This window comes from Bubalus bubalis, chromosome 8 (genome assembly GCF_019923935.1).
Source record: "Bubalus bubalis isolate 160015118507 breed Murrah chromosome 8, NDDB_SH_1, whole genome shotgun sequence".
Lineage (NCBI taxonomy): Eukaryota > Metazoa > Chordata > Mammalia > Artiodactyla > Bovidae > Bubalus > Bubalus bubalis.
This window is the reverse complement of record NC_059164.1, coordinates 92,821,489-92,839,278: the sequence shown is the minus strand read 5'-3', so window position 1 is coordinate 92,839,278 and position 17,790 is coordinate 92,821,489. Positions and strand designations below refer to the sequence as shown.

Below are 17,790 nucleotides of genomic sequence, written 5' to 3'. Positions count from 1 at the left end.
AACAGATACTATAGGCTAGGCAAGAGGTTCAGAAAAAGAACTCTTCTTTCCAACTCCAGATAAATATCTACAGCTGGTGTCAAAGTGTCAGGTTATAAAGAAGACAAAACACAATGTCTAAAAAAGAGGGTAGAGGACAACATTCTCAGAAAATGCAGAGAGACAGACCTTGGCTAAAAGGAGATACGAGAACTTAAGAGTGCAGACTAACGATCAGGTCAAGTCCAGGGGAGAAGGTATGTACACTTGGCTACCAATCTTCATGGCACTACCAGCAATATTAGGGTTCTCTGTCAAATATCAGAGGCAAAAGGGTATTACTTCTCAATCCTCAAAACCGTAGGAACAAGATAAACTGCAGGAAAGTTGATCTGAGGTGGTATTTATTTGTGCTGCTTTCTTCTTTCCAGTCATTTTATGTGAGACATATTTCTCCTAAGGCTGTACATCATGCCTGTGGGTCTGGTTACCAACTGCCACCTGGGACAAAGTATTTCCCAGGAAAACTTGTGTCCAGCGGGTCTAGCTTTATTATTCTAAGTATTTTCTCACTTTCAATCCTAAAACCATAATGAGACAACAGCCTCCATAAATTCTGTCACCCAGGCAGACAGGGGAACCTTATTAAAGGAGTGACAACAATTCTAGGTTCTAGGCTTGTTATATCACAAATACAAAATCATCAGTTGGTATGGTTTTGAAAAGTTAGTTTGTGGAGAAGGGAATGGCAATCCACTCCAGTATTCTTGCCTGGAGAATCCCATGGACAGAGGAGCCTGGCAGACTACAGTCTATGGGGTTGCAAAGAGTTGGACAGGACTGAGTGACTAACACTACTAAAAGCCTCGTTGACACCACACTCAAAGCTGAGCAGTTGCTTAGGTTCTTTGGTCTGTGGGCTGAGGGATGGAGCTGTTCACATGTGGAGATGTACTGGATTTAAAATCAGCTTTGTAAAACCGTTCTGGAAAAAAGCTCAACTGGAAAAGTGAAAAAAAAAGTTAGTTTGGAATCATTTTATAAGATAGATGATGGAGTAACTACGGAATCACTTCCAAGAACATTCTATAGCCCAGTATGGAAAGGCTAATCGAACAAGTTTCTTAGTCTTGTACAGGGCAAGAGGGCCTACAGTGGACCTTAAGGGGGAGCTCTTTGGGCAAGAGAAGAGAAAATAGGGGGACTCCAGTGAGAATATCAGGAAAATCTACCAAAAAGAAGATGGGGGTGGGGGTGGTGGAGGGTTCACAAGAATCAGTAGAAGAAACAGTGAAATTTACACAGGAGGAAGGAGCTGAGAGTGTCACAGCCTTACACAAACAGCTGAAATAGTAAACTTCTCTTTACTCGGCTCCCGTGACTCAGGCCTCTCCACACAGGTCCCTGTGACGACAGCCTTCCATCTACTCTCCCAGGAGTGCTTTCACACTGACTGCCTATTTCTTTCCTCATTTATGACTCGTCTTTGGGGACTTGATTTTCTGGCACTGTGTTGGCACTGGCTTCTGCTCTGGTTGTCTACAGTATGTACATCTCTACAGGGTGTCGCCACTAGCAGTACCTCATGATTCCTCCTCTGATCCTTCCCTACTCTAAGACTCGGCTCTGTCTCAGGAAGCTCAATGCCGGGCTGCTGCCGCCACCTTAGAAACCATCGGCTCCTGGGCTACCACATCTGCTTCTCTTTTTCTTGCTGTTGCTGTTTTATCTTCACCAGCTTCTCAAAGCTTTCGGTTGTTGTCGGGTTGACAACAAACCAATCCTCAGAGTGGACAGAGTTGACGTGATACCTGACACCACTCTCTGACACAAATTCTTTCTGACAGAGAAGTGAAGTGAAGTGAAGTGAAGTCGCTCAGTCGTGTCTGACTCCTTGCGATCCCATGGACTGTAGTCTACCAGGCTTCTCTGTCCATGGGATTTTTCAGGCAAGAGTACTGCAGTGGGTTGCCATTTCCATTTTCTGACAGAGAAGACACTTGTATTTTCCAGCCACAAACGTTCCCAAAGTACAAGAAGAGCCCAGGAGAGCTTTAAGACCAGATGCACTACTGTAGACAGCCTCACAACCCTGGTTAGGACACTGAATGCGATGGTACTTTTTGATATCTGACTTCTATTTGTGTAGTGCTTCTTGGCTGAAGGTCAGTAGCCCAGGACAAGTATATTTTAACTTCCAATCATCAGGTACCAGATCCTGAAGCACCTTTCTCTCAGGCCATTCCTTGGCCAGTTCATCAGAAGCCAGTTCCTGCAGGTGGTATACAGCTATCTGCCTCTGAACTCGGTCTCCACTCTTTGACTCCAAGCTCATGTCCTTCAAGCACTCTGGCTGTCCTGACTCTGGAAAGAAGAATATAGGACTATGCTCTTATATACAAGTGATATACGAGTCCAGTCTTCAATCTATACAGCTTTCCACAGTGGTGACATTTCAGGGTCATCTTCTCCAGCTCAGCAGCCCCTTTGCCACATTTTCTCACATGGTACAGATATCCCACGATGCTGGTGAAGCTACTAGAGCAACTCTCATGCATGCATCTCAGCTTTCCCAGTTTCTTGAGAACTGTTCAGAGACGTTCCCTCTCACTTGGCTCATCTATTTCATCTCCAGCCTTAAAATGGGGAAGCTATTATGATTTGCCATGACATGATACTTCATCTCTGCTAGTGAAAGAAGCTATTTCCCACAATGATGACAGGTAAACATTTCCTGTTTGCAGTTTCCCTGTGTTTCTTTAAGCCCTCTATGGTCTTTCTCCCTACTGCCTGGCAGGTAGGACAGGAGACACTGCCTTCATCCACAATTTCTAAGTACCACTGCTCCTCTAAACTGCCTGCTGCATAAGCTGGTGGTTCCTTCCAAATACGGTGAGTCTGGGCTTTGGGATTAGGCTGAGCTTTAGGCTGCTGCTTCCTCCCATAAAGCTTATGCTTCTTCTGTGGAAATTCTCTGATAGTCTTCATCTTCTTCCTGCCTGGGTTTCCTTTTTCCTTTGGTTGATATTCCATCTGACCCTTCTACATGGGAAGCAGCAGCTGACCTGATCCTTCTCATCTTCACCCAGTAGGTAGATTTTCGGAAGGATGCTAGAAAATCACTCCCTGGTTCACGAAGCAGATGATGAACTGCTTAAGGAGTCATCATGAGGGATAGTGTACTGGAAACTATTATCCTTTATGGAGCATTGGGTTCTGCTATTCTTAGCTTCCGTGATCCTCGTGCTTCTCTGCTGCTTAAAGGGTGTGGGTCCCGGGGTAGCGAGCACTGCACGGAGTCTGGAAGACATCACTCCCTCTCCTCGCCTAACAAACTGACCCAAGGGCTCCAGCCAGACAATGCCACTTCCGCTTTTCTCTCCACTCCCAGATGTGGAGTCGGGGCCGCGAGCCCTTTCTGTTTCTTTTGTCCTTCAAGTGTCAGTGGCTGTTGTGTTCAAATATTAGTCTGCCAGGTCAAGTCTTGTTTAGTGCTAAAGCAGAAGCACCAAACATTAAATCACAGCACACTGCTGAAAAACCAGTAGGACCACAAAATTATATCTGAAGCATTTTCTTTTCTAATCCATATGACCTGGAAAGTGAAAGTCGCTCAGTCGTGTCCGAGTCTTTGCAACCCCATGGACTATACAGTCCATGGAATTCTCTAGGCCAGAATACTGGAATGGGTAGCTGTTCCTTTCTCCAGGGGATCTTCCCAACCCAGGGATCAAACCCAGGTCTCCTGCATTGCAGGCAGATACTTTACCAGCTGAGCCACAAGGGAAACCCCATATGACCTTAGACAGTGAATGTGTTCACTGGTGCTCTAATATTAGCAAGGCAAGGCAAAGCATTAACTAATAATGGAATATCAGACATAAGAAGATATTTGTGACTGTAAAGCAATACAGTTACCTTGATCATATTTAACAAAAAGAAGTTCAGAAAGAGAGAAATCTCATCAAGAATAGGGACCCACCAAAACATGGAAACAGTCTAAGTGTTCATCAACAGATGAAGGGATAAAGAAGATGTGGTGTGTGTGTGTATGTATGTGTGTGTGTGTGTGTGTGTGTGTGTGTGTATATATATATATATATAATAGAATATTTCTGAGCCTTGAAAAAGAATGAAATAATGCCATTTGCAGCAACATGGATGGACCTTGAGATTATCATACTAAGTAAATTAAAATATTAAATAATATCACTTATATGTGGAATCTAAAAAACAGTATACATGAACTTATTTACCAAATGGAAAGACTCACAGACATAGAACACAACTTATGGCTACCAAAGGGGAAGGTGCAAGACAGACAAATTAGGAGTATGGGATTAACAGATACACACTATCATATATATATATTAGATAAACAACAAGGATTTACTATATAGCATAAGAAAATACATTCAGCGTCTCATAATAACCTATAGTGAAAAAGAACTGAAAAAAGAATACATATGTGTGCATATGTGTGTACACACACTTTACTGTGTACCTGAAACTAATACAATATTGTAAATCAACTATACTTCATTTTAAAAAAATGAATATTTCTTCCAAGACAACTTTAAATGTCAACTTTCCTTCCAGATTTACATCAAAACAATGGAACTTTTTGAAACCTTTAGCCAGAGACAAAGAATGTGCAAAAGGTCTTACCACTTTCTGCTAGAGCAGCAGCCACTTCATTGAGGGTGGAATAGATGTTGCAGGCAGCCCATCGGCACTGTGCTCCCAGAGCTCCCAGAGTTTCCATAAGCACCTGTATTAAAGAGAAAGCAGGAGATGAGCAAGCACGGGCCAAACAGCTGGTCAAGGAATTAAGTTTATATATTTGACAATGAGAAAGTACATTAGGAATAACTAACACCAATGATTTTCAATGTGTGCTTTGCAGAAACTTCAGCACTTTGAGAATGGGGCAGGGGTTGAGGGTAGGCATGAGGAAGGCTCCCACTGAGCTGTATGCTTTTACTCATTTAACCTACTGGTCCTCCCAATAAGATTCAATTAAACCAAGGATTTCAGAGCCACACATCTTTTCAAAAACCACCAATTTATAATTCTGCTTCTCTTTACGATGTAGAAAGCCGAAAGAGAAGCTTCCGCTCTAAAAACAAGAAAAAGCTGCATAATCTACAAAACCATAACGTTTCTTGAGCCTATCAAAGAGCCAAGGTCATAATGCAACCAATGAACTCCAGAGAGCGCCAAATCCCTTTAGGGAGAGAGGGAACACAGTTTCATCCTTGTCAGAGTGCAGGAGGAAGAGGTGGCTGTCATACAACAGAGTAAGAAAAAATTAACTAAAATTTTAATGAATTAGTAAAGACTGAGTGTGGGAAAGTATCAATATGTCAGTTTGGAACTTCTGGTGGCCTGAGCCACAATGAGATTTCATACTCACGTGAAAGGGCTTTTCTAGGGGCTTCCAACCAGAGCTCACAAAGGAGACTGGGGGCAGGGAGCTGATTGCCTGTGCTCGACAATAAGCATGAAATCTGGGCACTTTCCCAGTCTTCTCTCAGAGGAAACCAAAGTCCTAAACTGTAGCAAGAAGAGCGGGAATTATGCCTGCCATGAGGGACAAGACAAAGACCCATTGCTTCTGGGGGAGGGTAGAAGCAAAAACTCTATGCTCCTTGGGGAGTAGCTGAAAACCCTCTTGGGCCCAGGACCCTATGCTGATACAAAGTAAAAATCACTGCCTCTCCAGGAGGGACAGGAAAATATCTCTGCTCAAGACCTACCATAGGAGAACATTGGAACCCACCAAAAAAAGATACCCCATGTGCAAGGACAAAGGAGAAGCCACAACGAGACAGTAGGAAGGACACAATCACATTAAAATCAAATCCCATGACCCAGAGGGATGGTTTGGGGAGGGAGGTGGGAGGGGGGTTCAGGATGGGGAACACGTGTACACCCATGGCGGATTCATGTTGATGTATGGCAAAACCAATACAATACTGTAAAGTAATTAGCCTCCAATTAAAATAAATAAATTTATATTAAAAAATAATAATAAAAATCCCATACCCATCAGGTGGGCGACCCACAAACTGGAGAACAATAATACCAATAAGTTCTCACACTGTTGTAAAGGTTTTAGGTGCCACACCAGATTTCCCAATGTGGGGATCCGGCAAAGGGACTGGTAATCTCCAGGGAATCTGACTTTGAAGGACAGTGGTATTTGATTATAGACCTACCACAGATACAAGAAAAAATTTGACAGGAGTGGCAGGAACACTGAAAAAGTCCCATTTTCACAGAGGCTGGCCTAAGATTGAGATTGGACCAGAAAAATTTAAGAAGCCCAATTGCTCTCACTATGAGCCTAGGTCCAGAAAACAGTCTTCTGCTGTGGGGGGACATGCACTTGAAGAGAGAGCCCCCCTGTGGCAAGCATGTGCAGAAGTAGTTGACAGCCTGAGGGTGGAGCAGAAACACTGAGAGCCCTCTGGCTTGGAGGAATCTGTAGCCTTCGGTACAGAACAGAATTGGAATTTAGAAAGATGGTAACAATAACCCTGTGTACGAGACAGCAAAAGAGACACTGATGTATAGAACAGTCTTATGGACTCTGTGAGAGAGGGAGAGGGTGAGAAGATTTGGGAGAATGGCATTGAAACATGTAAAATATCATGTATGAAACGAGTTGCCAGTCCAGGTTCGATGCACGATACTGGATGCTTGGGGCTGGTGCACTGGGACGACCCAGAGGGATGGAATGGGGAAGGAGGAGGGAGGAGGGTTCAGGATGGGGAACACATGTATACCTGTGGCGGATTCATTTTGATATTTGGCAAAACTAATACAATTATGTAAAGTTTAAAAATACAATAAAATAAAAAAAAAAAAAAAAGAATTGAAATCCAGACGAGTTCATGACAATAATGGGAACTAACATACTACCATTCAATATAAAAGTTCAAGACACACCAAAAAAGTGAAAAAACCCAACCCAAAGTCAGGAAAGAAAGTATTCAAGAGAACCAGACTCTGAGATAAGCTAATGTTTGATCAGACAGGAACTTTAAATATGATTATTATATTTATGTTGAAGCAGTCGAGAGAAACAGATGGACAGCCATGAACAGATAGAGAATTTCAGCAAAGAAATGGAAACTATAAAAAACAAGTGAAATAGAAACATTAGAATTTTTTTTTAAGGTATCAGATTTAAGAATTCTTTCATTAGACTTATCATACCAAACTGGGCATATCTAAGGATAGAATCAGTGAGCTTGAAGATAGATTGATAGAAATCCGCAAACTGAAATAGAGAAAGAAAAAAACAGTCGGAGAAAAATCTTTGAAGAGAGTATCTAAGATCTATGGGATACCATCAATGGTCTAATTTACATGTAACTGGAGTTCTGGAAGGAGGAGAGAATAGGGCAAAAGATATATATGAAGAGTTAGAGATCAAATTGCCAATATCCGCTGGATCATTGAAAAAGCAAGAGAGTTCCAGAAAAACAGCTATTTCTGCTTTGTTGACTATGCCAAAGCCTTTGACAGTGTGGATCACAATAAACGGTGGAAAATTCTGAAACAGATGGGAATACCAGACCACCTGACCTGCCTCTTGAGAAACCTATATGCAGGTGAGGAAGCACCAGTTATAACTGGACATGAGACAACAGACTGGTTCCAAATAAGAAAAGGAGTACGTCAAGGCTGTATATTGTCACCCTGCTTATTTAACTTATATGCAGAGTACATCATGAGAAACCCTGGGCTGGAAGAAGCACAAGCTGGAATCAAGATTGCCTGGGAGAAATATCAATAACCTCAGATATGCAGATGACACCACCCTTATGGCAGAAAGTGAAGAAGAACTAAAGAGCCTCTTGATGAAAGTGAAAGAGGAGAGAGAAAAAGTTGGCTTGAAGCTCAACATTCAGAAAACAAAGATCACGGCATCTGGTCCCATTACTTCATGGGAAATAGATGGGGAAACAGTGGAAACAGTGTCAGACTTTTTTTGGGGGGGCTCCAAAATCACTGCAGATAGTGACTGCAGTCATGAAATTAAAAGACGCTTACTCCTTGGAAGGAAAGTTATGACCAACCTAGATAGCATATTGAAAAGCAGAGACATTACTTTGCCAACAAAGGTCTGTCTAGTCAAGGCTATGGTTTTTCCATTGGTCATGTATGGATGTGAGAGTTGGACTGGGAAGAAAGCTGAGCACTGAAGAATTGATGCTTTTGAACTGTGGTTCTGGAGAAGACTCTTGCAAGTCCCTTGGACTGCAAGGAGATCCAACCAGTCCATCCTAAAGGAGATGAGTCCTGGGTGAACATTGGAAGGACTGATGCTGAGGCTGAAACTCCAATAGTTTGGCCACCTCATGCGAAGAGTTGACTCACTGGAAAAGACCCTGATGCTGGGAGGGATTGGGGGCAGGAGCAAAAGGGGATGACAGAGGATGAGATGGCTGGATGGCATCACCAACTCGATGCACATGAGTCTGGGTGAACTCCGGGAGTTGGTGATGGACAGGGAGGCATGAAGCACTGCGATTCATGGGGTCACAAAGAGTCGGACACGACTGAGCGACTGAACTAAACTAAACTGAATGGGTAATTATTTTTGAAAATTAATGAAAGAGGATCCAGGAACAATACTATTAACACTCCAGTAGCAAAGAGCACACTAGTGTACAGATGCACTAAAGGAAAAGGAACCAGCGCGCCATGGAGAAAAGGCTTATTCCAGGGATAGGACAGGGAACGTACAAGATGAGCTTAGAGCCTCATGTACCAGAAGCAAGGAAGTGTTCAAAGAATGAAAGGGATATGTCAAAAGGCAAGGCACAGAAGCAAGATTTAAGGGGTTCCTTCTGGCCAAAATTTCAATAATTTTTATCATAATAAATAATGATAGTAATGGATTATAATCCATTAAATAAAACAGGAAACAATGACTCCATACCAAAAAAAAAAAACCAAACTGAATAAATAAATGGAAAGCTTGATGAAGAATGGGATATTCACACAGTTTCTTATATCTACTTCACAAAATACTTATTAATTACAAAGGGGGAAAAATAACTTTTACAATAGAAAAGTCTGACAGACACCACCTCCATTAAGGGATCAAAATGAACATCAGTTATGGGACAAATTGAGATCAAGTGCCAACTGATAGGATTAAGTGGAAAAAAAAAAAAAAAGGCAGCACCATTTCCTACCAAAGGTACATAACCTGAATCTAATAATGAAGAAGCATCATAAAAGTCTGAATTAAGGACATACTGCAGAATAACTTGTCTATAATCTTCAAAGTGTCAAGGTCATGAAAGTCAAACAAAGACTGATCAACTGTCAGCACTGAAGAAGACTAAAGAGAGATGACAATTAAATGAGACATATAACTAGGGATGAGATCCCTTGGTTATAAAAAGTATTTGGACAATTAGTGAAGCTCAAATGGGACCTGAGGATTAGACAGCAATTATGAATCAGTGTTAATTTCCAAATTTTGAATGGTTGTATTCGTTGTATAGGAGGAGAATGTCCTTGTTTACAGAAAATACACACTAAAGTCTTTGTGGAAGCACCATCAGGTTGGCAACTTACTCTCAAATGGTTCAGAAAATAAAAAGTTATCTGGTACTGTATTTGCAACTTTTCTATAAGTATGTTTATTTCCAATTTAAAAAATTATTATAATAAATTTAATCCACTGATTTAATCCTGACTTACCTTCACTTCAATCTGTAAGATGGAGATAGGCAGACAGGCTTCTTTTTAAGAAGGCAGTGTACCATCTCACTACTTTGATTAAGAGTTATTTCAACAAGGACAAAGGTTTGGTGAAAAAGTTTTAAATTTCCTGATGGTAGTTAACTTTGGGTATTGATAATTTTCATTTTAAAAAATTTGTATTTTCTAATATTTATATACTAAATTAAAACTCTAATTAGAAATATGCTCTACTTAAAAAAGAACACTTGCAAACAGCTCCACTAATGTAGGCAAACATCCTCACATAATTTATCTAAGGTCATATAGTAAGTTAATAGCAGAACTACTCTACTGTCTTAATTTCCTTACCTTTCAATATCTGATCCCATTTTTTTCTCTCCTGTTTTGCTTTTCACCTTAAAGAATTTCTGAATTCCTATAACTAGGATTTCTGAGTGTGTCAAACAAAAGAATCATACTGAAACATACCTACAAAGCAATATAAATTAACTAGAAAAGTGACTGGGGCCAAGAATATAAGAACTATTTAAAGAACTATGAGTCAAGACTGCTTGCTGGCTATCAGGGCTCAAGCAGAAGTGCAAGCAGGTGGAAGTGAGGGGGGGACAGAGGTTAGAAGCTGGTTCAACTTGATTTTAAATCATTACTGTTTATAAAGAGTAGCTAAGAAATCTGATTGGAAAGAACTATGGAAACATACCTAAAAAATATAGGTAGATCCAAGTCTTAATGAAACATGAACAGGAAACTGTTAACTATGATAGTTATTTCTGGAGCACAGGATTATAAGAGACTGTCTTTCTACATTATAGACTGTGGTAATGCTTGAATGGGCTTCCCCAGTGGCTCAGCGGTAAAGAATCCACCTGCAATTCAGGGTGGGGAAGATCCCCTGGAGAAAGGCATGGCAACCCACTCCAGTATTCTCACCTGGAGAATCCCCATGGACGAGGAGCCTGGTGGGCAACAGTCCATAGGGTCACGAACAGTTGGATGTGACAGAAGCGACTTAACACACATACAATGCTTGAATATTGTAAAATGAACAAGAACTACCTTAGTAATCAGAAAAAATTAAGAGATTAGAAATAAAACAAAGCAAAATTCCTTTGTAATTGTTTTTTAAAGGATAAATAAAAATATGGTGAGGGAACAAGAAAATAATAAAATTGGTAAACTAATTTTCATTACTCCTTTCAGGAAAAAAAAAAATAACCTTGAAGAGTGGTAATATTCAGTGAGCCAGGGGGTAAAAAAGAAACTAGTTGTAATTTAGCAACATGAGACAGGACAGAAGCACTTACTATTTTAAGTCACTACACTGAAGTCTCATATCCCTGACCAGGGAAGCCCAAAAAAGTTCCAAGATGGTTTCTGCCTTCATTTATCAGTCTACAGTTCCATAAAGAGTAGCTTTTCAATTTATGATACTAATTTTGGGTCGCCAAGGTACTCTTCCTCAGAGAACATGTAACCCAGAAAAGTCTCATAGGGAAGATGCTAACAGCAGCTGTCTGTGTCTTGAGGAATCTCTGCTGTTCTTAATAAGCAATGTGAATATGTAAGTGTTGCACTTAGAAGACAATCTTTTGGAAGTTAATCTAGCCATACAAGTGATCTGGATCTTATAAATCCTATAAAAGATTCCAGACAACTTCTCAATACACTAATTTCCTGTAGTGGTCTCATTAGGGTAGGCAACTTAATACGTATTATTACAGCTTTGATGATGACTCTAAGTCAGTGGTTCTCAACAAAGCAACTTTGGTAGACTATGGGGGCATTTTTAGTTGCCACAATAATTGGTAGGGGAGTGTTACTGGCATTTAGTGGGTATGGCCAAGGATCTTGACATTTTGAAAGTGTAGAACAGGGACTTCCCTGGTGGTCCAGTGTCTAAGACTCCATGCTCCTGATGCAGGCGGCCAGGGTTTGATCCCTGGTCAAGGAACTAGATTCCACATGCTACAACTAAAGATCCCATGTGCCATAACTAAGACCCCTTGCAATCAAACAAATAAATAAATATTTTTTAAAAAAGAAAAGAAAGTATAGGACAGTCTCCTAGAGCAAAAAAAAAAAAAACCATGCCATATCTGGTACGACTTTCAAATGTGCCAATGAAAAGTTCACATGAGTGAGAAACCTATTTATAATGATCTGAATTTAGAACTTTATTCCACTTTACATATCAACAAAAGTATGGCTGTAATTTTAATATAAGAATGCAAGAGTTTTCCCAAGAATGCAACAAATGTATAAATCAAGAGAAAACACATACTTTTTATTGTTGTTATTCAGAAATTTTACAAAAAGTTGTTTATAATTTCATAAAATTATATAATCTGGCAATATTGCTCTGATACTCTGGAACCAGAAACACATTTCTATTATATACATTTATATCACTCATTCAAACAATGCTATACGTACAATTATCTGACTATACTTGTACCCAAGCACTTACATATTGAAATATGTTATTTTATTATAAGTTACTTTCTTTTTATTCTTCTTTCATATTTCAGTAAGGTTTTACATTTATCTTTTACTATAACATGTACTTAGCTATGTTATGTCTGAATTTCATTTCAAGAAATATGGGGGCACTGCAAGCTATTTTTTAATGAAAAGGGGTTCATTTAATCTGATAAAGGTAAAGATTATGGATCTAAACCCATCATGGTAACCCCAGTTCCCTTCCAGGACTGGTGGGGCATGAGCATGTGATCCAGTTCTGCTCAGTGACATGACAGAGTGTTCTGGAGGACCTCTGGGAGCGGTTTCCTTGCTCTTGGGAGAGAGAAAGAAATGGTCCTTCCTCTTCATGTCCGTCTGGGATGGCTTATAGAGCTGTCACCATCTTGTTAGCAGCCTGAGGATAAAGTGAGCACAGAGAGAAGGCAGCTCCAGAAGAATCACAGACAGGTGAAACTGGAGCCCTGAGAGCCTTCCCCTGAAGCCCACCTTGCCTCTGGACTTCTAGCTATGTAATGTAATGAGTTCCTTTATGCATAATCCAGGTTGAATCAGGTTTTCTCTTATTTGCAGCTGAAAGGAGCCTACACAGAGATGCCGTCTAGAAATGACACTGAAAGGGAAGGCGGGGGCAAGCAGTAGAGAACAGTGGAGAAAGAAAAAGTATGGGAATCAGATATGTTGAAGTTTAAATCTTGATTCTGTGGTTTACTAGCTGTATAACATTGGACAAATTACTTCAACTCCCTGAGCCTCAGCTTCCTCATTTATAAAATGGAAACAGGAATATGTGTTTTTAGAAGGCCATTATGAGGGTTAATGAACTAACACTCGTTAAGCTTTTAACCTAATGCTTGGCACAAGCCCTCAATAGCTGGTGGCTATTATTAACTATTGTTACTTGGAGAAAGGAAAAGGACTCACAGCAGTCTGAGCAGTGATGTGTGTGCAACCCACAATCTTGGCGCCGGCCAAAGGTTTCTCTCCTTGAGCTCTCTTCCGCAAAGCCATCAGTGCTGGCATTTCTGAAAAGACCCAATACATTCACAGCAATATTAGAGAAGGGAGATGAGAGGCAAAGAGTAATTCTCTTAAGATAAGACCCTTCCCGATCAGGTTCTCTGTTATACTAGTTTTGGGTCTCTCAAAGAATCAAGACGCTGATTTTTCTGTTATAAGGGATTTTCAGAGGTAAATACTCCAGTGTTTGATTCATGTATCTCAGTCCCCTCATCTAGTGTCTCTCCCCTCTTCTTTGTACGGGGGTTCCTTCTAGACCCACTAGACTTTACTCCCTCTCTATGGTGTTTTCTGAACTCGTATCTCTTTTGTTATAAGTTTCCTTCAAAATCACACTGACATTTCACAAACTACTAGACCCCAGGATGTAAAAGGGAATTAACATAGACAAAAAGACATAGGCAACTCAAGAAGAAAAAGGTGGTTGCTTTCATTACCTTGCTCAGCAATTTCAATTTCTCTTCGTCCAAACTCTGCCTGTTTGATGTTCTTGACACAGAAGTCACTGTTCCCCTTAGAGTTCTTTTGCTGTTTGTCTCTAGGAGAGGTCTCATCATCAGAGCTATCTGTATATGAAGCCGCTGGAAAGACAGAATAAAATACCTTCAGGGGAAAAAATGGCTTCCTCCCTAACCCCAAACCATGGAGTGAACTGAGGCTCTTTTGCAATCAGCACCTTGTAAATGTACACGTTTAGGAAGCACTTAAGTGGCACTATGGAACTGTCTCAGTCATCACCTATCCACAGTCATCACCTGTGGAAAGTGCTATCCACAGGTCAGAAAAGGAAGCTGAGAGAGGTTGCCAAAGATACTCCCCCTGGGTAGCATGAACTTAAACTGTGGCTAACTTTATCTTCAGAACATGCACAGGTTCTTGAAAATGAAGAAAGAGGCTATTCCATGGTAGCAATAGCTTCAAAGCCTTAATTCAGGATGATGGTGATTAACCTATGGGTTTATGGGATCCTGACTACCCTTCTCTGTTTGCTGCTTAAACACTGATGTAATTTGTGTTTTAGTACAGTAGCTGAACAGATAAGACCTAGAAAACAAGGAACCCATGAGAAAATAATTAAGAACCACACAAAAAGTGCTTGTCTGACAAAACAGAGCCTTCTTTTTCAAGACTGGCTCTGATGAGGCTGAACTGTGCCTGTAGACCCAATTAGACATTGACAATGAAATATTCCGCATGCTCTCCCTTCTTGCTGGCCTTAGTGGGTCCAGCATTAGGCATCTGAGATTCCCAAAGAAGCAGATAAATCCTCCTTCAGTGTAATTAAATGCTCTAATGACTAAGCCATTTAGCAATATACACTAGAGGGTGGAAGGTCTAAGACTTCTGACTATGGCTAACAGGCAGCTGCTGCTCTTCCCATGTTTGAGGTCTTTTTAGTCTTTATAGAATTCTGTAGTTACTAATCATTGGCTGGATGATTTGAAGTAATTTCTTTCTTTGATTTACATTTAAGTTCCCGAGGATTGTTTCTTTCTAAGTAGTCCTCAAGGTTTTGGGGTGGGGGGACATAAAGCACTGTCTATATAATATAAAGCATTATACATTTCTCAATGAGATAAGAAGTACTTTCACTTTTATGGGAAGAAAGCTGCAAAAGTTCAGAGCTCCTAGGGTTGCCTGATCTGCTTATATCCAGAGATTATGGCATTTCTAGGATTTCTTAGCAAAGGGTCTATCTCTGGGAGGGCTGGAAAAGGCAAGTCTGACCTTGCCCAGTTAATCAAGCATGGTGCTACATAATGTTTGGGCAGCAGGGACCCAAGTGTCTCTCTTGGAGCTGGAAAACTGCCCTAGAGCAAAGTCCTAACACAAAGCAACAAGAATGAACATGGGCACCAGGGGAGGTAAGAGAATTAGTAAATCCCCAAAGGGATTTTTGTTCTTGAAAGGAGCTAATCTGTACAAAAAGTTTATGGTTCTCCCTCCTAGGGAGTAAGAGCTCAAAGTACCTTTGGCAACAGAGCCCAGAGACAGTTCCCTGGGCAGTCATCTGTTTCACCAATCAATACTCAGAAATGGCTTATGAGTTAGAAGCTTAAGGGAACCAAGCTTCTGCCCCCTGAGAGAAGAAAGATAAATATAGCCATCCTAATCCTGATCCAAGTGTATAGAAAAGTTGCTTTTGAAAGAAAGTGTTCACATTCATAATACCCTGAAATGTCAAATCCTTTTCCAGAGCCATGATGATTTTTATGCTCTTTATTTGTTCTGGAGTCAGAGAAACTTTGCTCTGGTTCTGGGTATATAAAGCGGAGGTGAAAAATCTGGTGGCTAATTCATTCATGTATTCAGTCACGCACTCAATCAATTTTTATTGTGCATCTACTGTGTCTCCACAGTCTAAGTGCTGGAGATACAAGATGGATATGGATTGTCTTTGCTTTCACAGGGTTTTCAGTCTAGTAGGTGAGTCAGACATGAAATAACTAATTACAGAATTAATTATTTAGAATTCTTCTTTCCATGTGGTTGCAATATGTGCTATAAAAAAGACTATATAATAGGCAGACATGATTTGTCAGAGTCAAGTTGTTGAGAAGATTAAATAAAATAATGTAAGTAAAGTGCCTACTGCAATACTTGGCATAAAGTAATTCAGCATGCAGTCAATGATACTTGATATTATCACTAGGTTTTGTACATATTTTTAAAGCACTAGTTTTCTAGTGTGTGCATGATCAGTTGTGTCTGACTCTTTGAAATCCCATGGACTGTTGCCTGCCAGGCTCCTCTGTCCATGGAATTTTCCAGGCAAGAATACTGAGTGGGTTGCCATTTCCTACTCCAGGGATCTTCCTGACCCAGAGATCAAACTTGCATATCTTTTGTCTCCTGCACTGGCAGGTGGCTTCTTTATGCTTTTATTCACTGCTGTTGCTGCTGCTGCTAAGTCGCTTCAGTTGTGTCCGACTCTGTGCGACCCCATAGACGGCAGCCCACCAGGCTTCCCGTCCCTGGGATTCTCCAGGCAAGAACACTGGAGTGGGTTGCCATTTCCTTCTCCAATGCATGAAAGTGAAAAGTGAAAGTGAAGTCACTCAGTCGTGTCCGACTCTAGCGACCCCATGGACTGCAGCCTACCAGGCTCCTCCGTCCATGGGATTTTCTAGGCAAAAGTACTGGAGTGGGGTGCCATTGCCTACAAATATAAAATCTTTCAGGGTTCTTACTTAGCTTTAGGATTTTGAATGGGAAAGGAATGACATACATACAATATTATTCAGCAGTTTCTTTTTTTCTACCTCCATCATCTATCAATTTACCCAAGCAGCAGGTGGTTGGCTGGCAGGGATAATAAAGGTTGAGAGTGCAGTCCTACTCTATCTAGGATAGCTCTCCTCTCCTATGCTTCTTTGGCTTTGAAGGATGAGCCAGGTGGGAAAAGTCAACCAAACAGCAACAAAACCTCCAAAATTCTTCTTTCAGAGAAGTACTCAAAATTTTTCCAACTCAAAGAAAAAAATTATTATACCATTTCCTTTTCTAAAAGAAAAAAAAATGGTATTTTCTTAACAGTTGTCAACCGGTTATAGTTCAACCACTGTTTTTTCTTTGAACCAAAATGGATTTGTTTTCAAAGAGCCCTTCATACAGATCTTTGTTGTCTAGACTGTACTAATATGTGAATGCAAGCAAAATGGCCGACAAACCTGGACTTAGAGAGGGTTATTTTTGCAAACACAGTGGAAAGATTATTCCTGAACTAGCATAACATTTATTTTTTGAATTTATAACTCATTTCTGTCAGTATATTTAATAGCATATTCATGAAAATAGTTGAGATAGCATTCAAAATTCTTCCTAGGAAAATTTAGAGAAATTCAACACACATGTACACATATCCTTAAACAGCTTCTAAAGCATTTGTAATTGTCAGCACACTCTGAAGCCCAGGGTCATAATTTAATTAAAAATGAACAACTGATAAGATAATAACCTAGTGAAGTATAGGTCTGAGACCTAAGCTTTTACTTCACTTCTAATTGGTTAAGTGACCCATTTTCAATTTATCCAACCACAAAATAGGAGGTATAACACATCCTCTCTCTCCCATGCTCTCCCTTTCCCCTAATTCCTATCAGAAGAATCTTATGAATAAATGAGATAATCACAAAAGAAGGGTTCAGTTTCTAGATGGAAAAGTAATACAAAGTACAAAATAACTTTATCATGAGATGTTCTGTTTCATGATATCTTAGGACCAAAACATAACTTGGTGAATCACTCATCCACAACTGACCCCATGGAACATGCATATATATGTTCCATGGCTCAGGCTGATGAAGCCTTCCCCCCCAGCGGCTGTGATATTGTGGGTTACTGCCAAGAGAAGAAGAGACTCCTGGTCAAATTGGTCCTATTAGACTATTTTAAATCAGGCAGTTCCTCCTGGGCCCAGTCTAGTCACTTGGTAACTGAATAATAGTAATGACCTGTGTGTCAATGTGCTGCAGATTTCACTGATGAATAACTTTGGAAATATTTGAAAAACCAGGTTAGCAGCCAAAATACAGAGCAACAAAACTTTGTTATTTGGAAAAAATCTGAAAATACTTCAAG

At 40.4% G+C, this 17,790-nt stretch overlaps 2 protein-coding genes across 7 annotated transcripts in view; both read right to left on the bottom strand.

The window, feature by feature from the left end:
- Window positions 1-17,790, bottom strand: part of AHCYL2 (adenosylhomocysteinase like 2) — a 187,523-nt gene that overhangs the window by 25,113 nt on the left and 144,620 nt on the right. For all 6 annotated transcript variants that reach the window (XM_025291505.2, XM_025291506.2, XM_025291507.2 and 3 more), the window contains exons 3-5: window positions 13,647-13,790; window positions 13,114-13,214; window positions 4,648-4,750 (exon numbers count right to left, since the gene is read on the bottom strand). In XM_025291505.2, coding sequence (XP_025147290.1) covers window positions 4,648-4,750; window positions 13,114-13,214; window positions 13,647-13,790 — 348 coding nt within the window. The remainder of the gene's footprint in view (window positions 1-4,647; window positions 4,751-13,113; window positions 13,215-13,646; window positions 13,791-17,790) is intronic.
- On the bottom strand, window positions 522-3,663 carry LOC123334794 (zinc finger protein 512). The gene is given in 6 exon segments (XM_045166457.1): window positions 522-2,371; window positions 2,373-2,620; window positions 2,623-2,727; window positions 2,730-2,955; window positions 2,957-3,113; window positions 3,115-3,663. Coding segments are annotated over 6 exon segments (1,359 nt in total). The 5' UTR covers window positions 3,291-3,663; the 3' UTR covers window positions 522-1,924.